The sequence below is a fragment of the Daktulosphaira vitifoliae genome, unplaced genomic scaffold (genome assembly GCF_025091365.1).
Source record: "Daktulosphaira vitifoliae isolate Bord-2020 unplaced genomic scaffold, ASM2509136v1 Scaffold_1, whole genome shotgun sequence".
Lineage (NCBI taxonomy): Eukaryota > Metazoa > Arthropoda > Insecta > Hemiptera > Phylloxeridae > Daktulosphaira > Daktulosphaira vitifoliae.
In genome coordinates, this window is record NW_026099572.1 from 13,022,065 (window position 1) to 13,029,153 (window position 7,089).

A 7,089-nucleotide genomic window follows, 5' to 3' on the forward strand; every position below is an offset into this window, starting at 1 on the left:
AAAAAATTTCGAAAATTAGCGATTTTTAAATTTGTAATTTTTTTGGAGGTTTCCCCCATTTACGGGGAACGAGGGCATTTTTTTCAATTTTGAAGGGTAATGTCTTCGACTAGATACAATTTGTGATCTTTTGACGTATCGTTGAAAGAAATCCGTTCGGTGAGAGCTGAGAAAAAGTGGTAACAGGAAAAAAAAAAAAAAAAAAAAAACACATCATAGTAAAACCAATACCTTCTCAGCTTCGCATCGAAGCTTATAATTGTAATTTTGGTTTTTTTATTTTTTTCATACGTTTTGACAAAATTGTTCGTTTTAAATGTTATAATCATAAAGTTTCATAACGTTTTCTTGACCAAGGCACTGTATAAACAATTACCACTAGGCCACCACGCAGTTATAATTCCAAGTACTTATACACTTATAGTGACCGATACATTTCCTTTAAGATTGATTAATAGTGAGGTGTAAGGTTGAGAAAATACAGTGCCATATCAAGTTTAAAATGTCTACTAAAATAATTTTCTAGTCTATAGTATAAAAGATGAAAAATGACCAGACCTGTAAATTTTGGACGTTATTTTGTTAAGTGTCATGATTTTTGTTTTTATTCATATAAAAATGTACCTATTATAAAATATCACTTCTTCTAGACAAAATTAATAATGCTTAAATTATAATCAATTAATGATTGACACTCATTCTCTCAAAAACTATTGAATAATTTTATTTTTTGTAAAGGAATACATTGCTTGATTCAAAAATATCTACGTCCATATGTAATTAAATGATTAATTTTTGACCCATTCAGGAATAAAAAATAAATACTTTATTTATTTTTTTTTTTTTTGACAAGAACTTATATTTTAAGTTTAAATTTTATAATAGAAAAAATTTCAAAAACATTTGTTCTTTTAATAATTTTTATTTGATCAATCATTTGCATTATAAATTGTATATAAATTTAGATTTAAATAAAAATTCATCATTAATTTTGTTTTTTAATACCAGTGATAACAATAATCTGTTTCAATACACTATAAATTATTATCAATATATATTCTTACAATCGTTAATAATAGATATGATAAAAATTGTCAATAAAAACTTATTTATATGACATCATATGAAGAAATGACTACAATTATATGCTAAACAACTATCAGTAGAAATAGGTCAAAAACTGTAAAATTGAATAAACAATAATAGAAAAACGATTCATCAAATAAAAATATTATAAAAACAACATTCTTGTTTTTAACATATCATTCAACTAAAAATAGGGATTTCCATTAAAAAAAATTAAAGTTAAGGTATTGTAATACTGATGGGAAGAAAAAAAATTATTTCAAAATATTTTAATTACTTAAAATAACTACTTATTATTATAGAGCTATTTAAATTTAACAATAGTTCCCTTTACGAAAATTAAATATTTTCAATTGTTTCAAGAAAATAAGTGAAAAATTGAAAATTGAATAAAATAATTTTTAATCTAAAAAAATTAGTTACCTATATGGAAAATCACACAATATTTTAATGATATGCGAAAGTTTAAGAATAACTAAAATAAAATTAAATAAACGGTAGCAGAGTGGAATCGCGGCACAGTTTGGATGTGGCATAATTTGGATAAGTATAGATGATATCTGACAGTGATTAAAATCACTATCGTAACAAACGCTCCGATGCAAATCTGTAGATAGTGTTTAATTTTAAAAAATTGGTTGATTATTCCAAAAGCTACATGATCTCCTATTTCCTTATCTATGTCCTGATTAAAAGTTTTATGATTTTTAAGTGTAATATATGAATATATATATATATTCATATATTCATATATATATATATATATATATAAAGATTCTATATTCTAATATAGAAATATATAAAGGGAAATGGTGTTTAGAAGTATAATATATGAATAAATATTTATTATAGCAATTAAATTTAGTATAAGATTGATATTTAACAATTTAGTATTGTAGTTTTTTTGAAAAATTTATAAAGAATTATAAAGTAGTTATTACTTTTATGGCAAACGTGTATAAAAATTGAAGGACTTAACATAAAACTTATTAAATAATAATTTGTTGTTAATTATGAATAAATCGTTTGCAAAATATTTTCATCAGAGCCAAAAATATACTTTAATTATTCAATTTTTTGTGCTAATTTCAAATAAGCAATTATATTTTTTATATCACCAAAAATAACAACAATAATAATAAATGAAATCTGTAACAATAGAATGAAATTCTATAGACATCTGTGACATAACTGTAAAAACAGCCCAATAAGTCTCATGTTTGTGTAATAGCCCCCAGCTAGGCGTAAAAAAAAATAATCGACATAAAAAAATAAATTGATGATTAAATTAATTAAATTTATTTAAACCCAAATCTTCATAGTACATTTTTAAAAATTTTTTAGCAAATACAATTAGTTGTTTACAATGAGATGAAAAATTGTTGATATTTATTAATAGGGGTGTTTCATTATATAACAATACACTTTGTATTAAACATTGTTTATCATGCGTTACATTTAATGAATTTTTCGATTTGTTATATTTTAGGAATTGTGAAAACTTTTCTACGCATGTTCTTGCATAAGATAGCGTTATTTTCTGTTCACTGATATTACTTTTGCTATTCAAAACATCCAGTGAATAATTTCCAGATTTTATTTCCTCAAGTAATTTTGTTATTAAAGTACACAAACATTTTAAATTCGAATGGCAGTTGTCATGAAAATATTCTCCTATTAGATTATTTAAAGAAATCAATGTTTTATACATTATATCAAACATATTAGTTATCTTATGAACTGTATCAAAAATTTGTCGCACAAAATTTAAATATATTACATCATTACTTTTGACAATTCCCGTTTCACAAAAATTTAACATGAAAATTACATATTCCCAATACTCAAGCAGTATTTCTGTATAATTGCACTTGATCAATCTCAATATATGTTGTTTTTTACAATGAAAATTTAGTTTGTCTGCAGGGTGTCTAAGAATACGATCTACACTTATAACTTGATCATTAAATACAATATTCATATGTTTTAATGATTTCCATCCGTTTTCTTTAGTAATTGTATTTAATTGTTCGATTACGTGCTTTTGACTAATATTTCCATGTATATGAACTGGAGGTTTGAAAGTACTAAAAAATATATACAGTGAGATTTATTAAGTACTTCCTCTCATTTTTTCATTAAATAATATTTTCATAAAAATGTATAGATTAAAATGAAATTAATTTTTATAAATCATTATCTAGTTCATTATCAAAATAATTATTCCTAAATATAGATTTTAGAGGTCACTTTTGAAAATTAAGTAGGAATCTATCTTTACTTATTTTGCTAATATAATGGTTAATGAATTAAATACAATTTTAATTGGTTCATTATCAGTTTGATACATTATTTTTTGAGTTAATATAATTTTTAATTTTATGTAAGAGGCGTGCGCAACGTTAAATTCTTATTAGGTAAGGGATTTAAACTTTCATATAGCGTATAAATATTACCAAGATCATATTTGTTTGTTTATCATAAATAAATAAGGGAAATTCAGGAAAACGAATACTATAGGCAAATTGAATAATGTTAATATCGGTTTTGTAAACTTTATCGTTAATTAAATATTTTTTGATATAAATAGATACTGATTTTTCTAAAATTATTGATAAAATTATATTTTGAGTAATTAAAGTAGTTACACAGTTGATAGTTTTAAAGAACCATAATTATTGGGAAACTCAGAAAATATGATTTTCGTCTATTTAGTGCGCCAAATAACACTAATAAGATACTTAAATACAAATGGATATGGTTCTATTCTATCCTCCACCATATAAAACAGAAGAATTTTGTAAATCAATCGGTAGTACAAAATGAAACAGAATAAATATAAATACGTTAATTTATAATGTTTTCCCTGTTATTCTATAAAGTTTTCAAATAAATTTTCTTACCCTTCCTTAATTGAGTCTTCTAACACTTGTTTAAAGCCAAGATTTTTGTATAAATTTGTAGATATTTCCGCATAATATATGTTAAGCCATTCACTTAAATAATAACTCAATTCTAAGTTTTTATTTTGTTGTGCTTTATAATCTTTTAGATTCTTTTCAAGTAAGCACTTTGGTTTATGATTGTAAACAACTGAAATATTTTTCTCCTTAATATTTTGGTAGGTCTCGTGACCTATTCCCTCGATAAAACTTTTCACATCTAAAATAACCTTACAAGCATCTTTTTTTGTGTTTGAATCGTTTGGGTCGATAAAAATCTGTGTATTTTGTTGACTTTTTAATGATACATATTCGACAAAAGTATAAATTTCATCTACAATAGGTACTGAGAAAGTTTTTTTTGCATTCGCTAATAATTTAAAATCTATGTTGCTAAGATAGTCCATTACATTGTATAACTGTTTAAACATAGTTTTCGAATTTTCCACAACACTTTGAAGTAAAACTGTACAATGTAATAAATTATCTCCCTGGTTGAAGTCATAATATTCTTGACATTGGTTAGCTATAGTGCGAATATGATCAATAAATGTTTTGATGACTTCTGCGTACAAGTAATTCAATATATCAATCATAGCATCGAACTTTTTTGTTAGTATTATACGACTTCCTTTGTAAACAACGTCCTTAATATTAAAACTTACCCCTGTAGAATATTTAATTTCTAAATGCTGCATAAAATCCCATCCAACTTGTTCACTTATATGATCCATTACTCCTGACAAATATTTACAATATGTTTTTGGCGTTATTGTACAACTCACAAAGCATTTTGTAGTTAAAATATAACACAAAGTATAACAAATAAAAAAAAATAACTTGGGTAACATGATTCACAATTTAACATGCAAAAATATTACAGTTAGTAAAAATTTATTAGAACATATTTATTTTTTATGTAAAATATAAATTGTAGTACTTAACAAATTTATATAATTTTAATAATAATATTTTAAGCAAATGCAACAGTTGATTATTTTTAGTTGTTTATTCTTTATTTAAATATTACTTTGGAATAATTGTTTTTTATGTGTGTTATTTAAAAATTTGATTTTACGGACTGCTATACAAATTAGCAAAATACTTACATATGAAATATCAAGTGGACGACTGTTTAGAATAATAAAAAACGTTCGTTCACAATGGATTTTTGGAACCATTCGCTATCGAATGGGGTGGGTCGAACAGTCGATCATTTATAACAATAAAAAGGTTTGACCCTCATACTTTCCTTTTAGGTAAACATATTTACCTAAAATATATCCTTAAATTAATATCGTGTATAATTAATTAAATAGATTAAACAAATTAAGTTTTCGTAAAAGTAGGTATACTCAGAATGAGCCCCTCATTTTTCATTAGATCCCCTAATTGACATAAGGACATAAAAAAAAAAAATTAAGATATATGTTTATCAATAAAATATATTTATTATAATTAATATTATGACAATTAATTATATTGTTATGCAAAACATAAATTAGTTTAAAAAAATATTTAAAATTTACAAACAAAATAATTTCAACTAAATTCACATCAAGTGAATTAAATTAAGAAATTATAAATGTATGTGTTAGTAATAAATTATTGTTATTAAAAAGTAACATATTAAAAATTAATATTTTGATCAAGTTGTATAAATTTAAATTTATGTTGAAAATAAGCAATATATTTTTTTTATAAATGAAAAATAGGCGGTTTTATAAACTAATAGAAACAATTGAATAAACTTGATTATTTAATGAGCAAAAAAAAGTTAATTTTAAATTGAAAAATCGTGTTGTCTACAATCAAAACTAGAATCTATGTTATGAGATTTTGTCACTTTTTTATTTTAAAGGACACATTTTATAGTATTGACGTAACTAAGGGGTTTAATCCCCTTGATGTCATGCTTTCTAGACCTTGGTGGGCTTATACATTTTATAAATTACTATTTAATATTTCATTACAATTTGTAGTAATACAAAAATAATAAAGGTGTTTGGTATTTTGACCAAGGTTGGATATTTGGGGATTTGGTCAGTTCAGGAGCAACAAGGTTCTATCAGGGTTGTAGAGTCCGAGGGTTTAAAACATTAAAGATAAGTAGATATAAAGATATATGTATTAAGTTCCTCTCGTAGAGGTATTAAACGCTGAAGTATTCTTGTAGTGGCCGGGGTCTTGGCCTCCTATCTAACACCCAGTCGAAGTATATGACCAAGCACTAACTAGTTATTAATAATTAAATTAAATGATGTTTAAAAGAATCTATTGCTTTACCATTTGATCGGTAGCTTACGATATTTTAAACTTTGAATAAAAACACTTTATTTTTATTCTATAATATGGACTGTATTTTTTTTATTTGATATCTTTTACATTTTATATACGAAAAACTATAGGTGCGCGTAAGTGAGCCGGACTCATCATTCGCTGTCCGGTTTTCGACTAACTTACAAACAAAAACCTACGCTGCACCGCCCCCCACCTATTCTATAACAAATATATCTAGCGTTTTTTCCCCAATATCAAACAAACCGCCCACTTTGATTAACCAAAATCAATATAAAATTTATCTAACAAATCAAAAATATATATATATATATAAAACATAAAACAAATTGCAAAAACAAAAAAAAACTAACATTCTAAAATAACAAATGGATTACAAATATATTTAAATTGACAAACAATAAATTTTCAATAAATCAATCGACTTCAATTGGCAATGGACTTAAATTTCGAACTGCTCGTAAGTATTCACCAAAAGCGGTTTTTACCCTTGCTGTGCGTATCACGCCATCCTTACCACATATAACACTTAATACTCGGCCCAATCGCCATAACAGTGGGCTGAGATTTTCTTCTTTTATTAAGACGACGGAACCCACTGACAGTTTAGGTCCCTTCTCCCTTGCCCATTTGTAGCGAGTTTGAAGTTGTGAAAGATATTCACTACTCCAGCGTTTCCATCTTTGCTGAGAAAACTTATTTACTCTACGCCAACGGTCTAATCGATTTGACGGAGTATCGCTTACGTCTCTCTCTGGTAATG

General features: G+C 25.1%; 1 protein-coding gene across 1 annotated transcript; it reads right to left on the minus strand.

Annotated features, from left to right (window-relative positions):
- Window positions 1–2,359: 2,359 nt before the first annotated feature.
- Window positions 2,360–4,946, minus strand: LOC126894730 (uncharacterized). Its single transcript, XM_050665950.1, has 2 exons — window positions 3,990–4,946; window positions 2,360–3,173 (listed from the first exon to the last, which is right to left on the minus strand). The coding sequence occupies exons 1-2, from the start codon at window positions 4,877–4,879 to the stop codon at window positions 2,375–2,377; spliced, it is 1,689 nt and encodes a 562-aa protein (XP_050521907.1). The 5' UTR covers window positions 4,880–4,946; the 3' UTR covers window positions 2,360–2,374.
- Window positions 4,947–7,089: the final 2,143 nt, after the last annotated feature.

Coding starts and splice junctions, on each gene's coding strand:
- LOC126894730 (XM_050665950.1), bottom strand. CDS start 4,879: ATGTTACCCAAGTTATTTTTTTTTATTTGTTATACTTTGTGTTATATT. Junction 3,174..3,989: donor GAAGACTCAATTAAGGAAGG/GTAAGAAAATTT, acceptor TATATTTTTTAG/TACTTTCAAACCTCCAGTTC.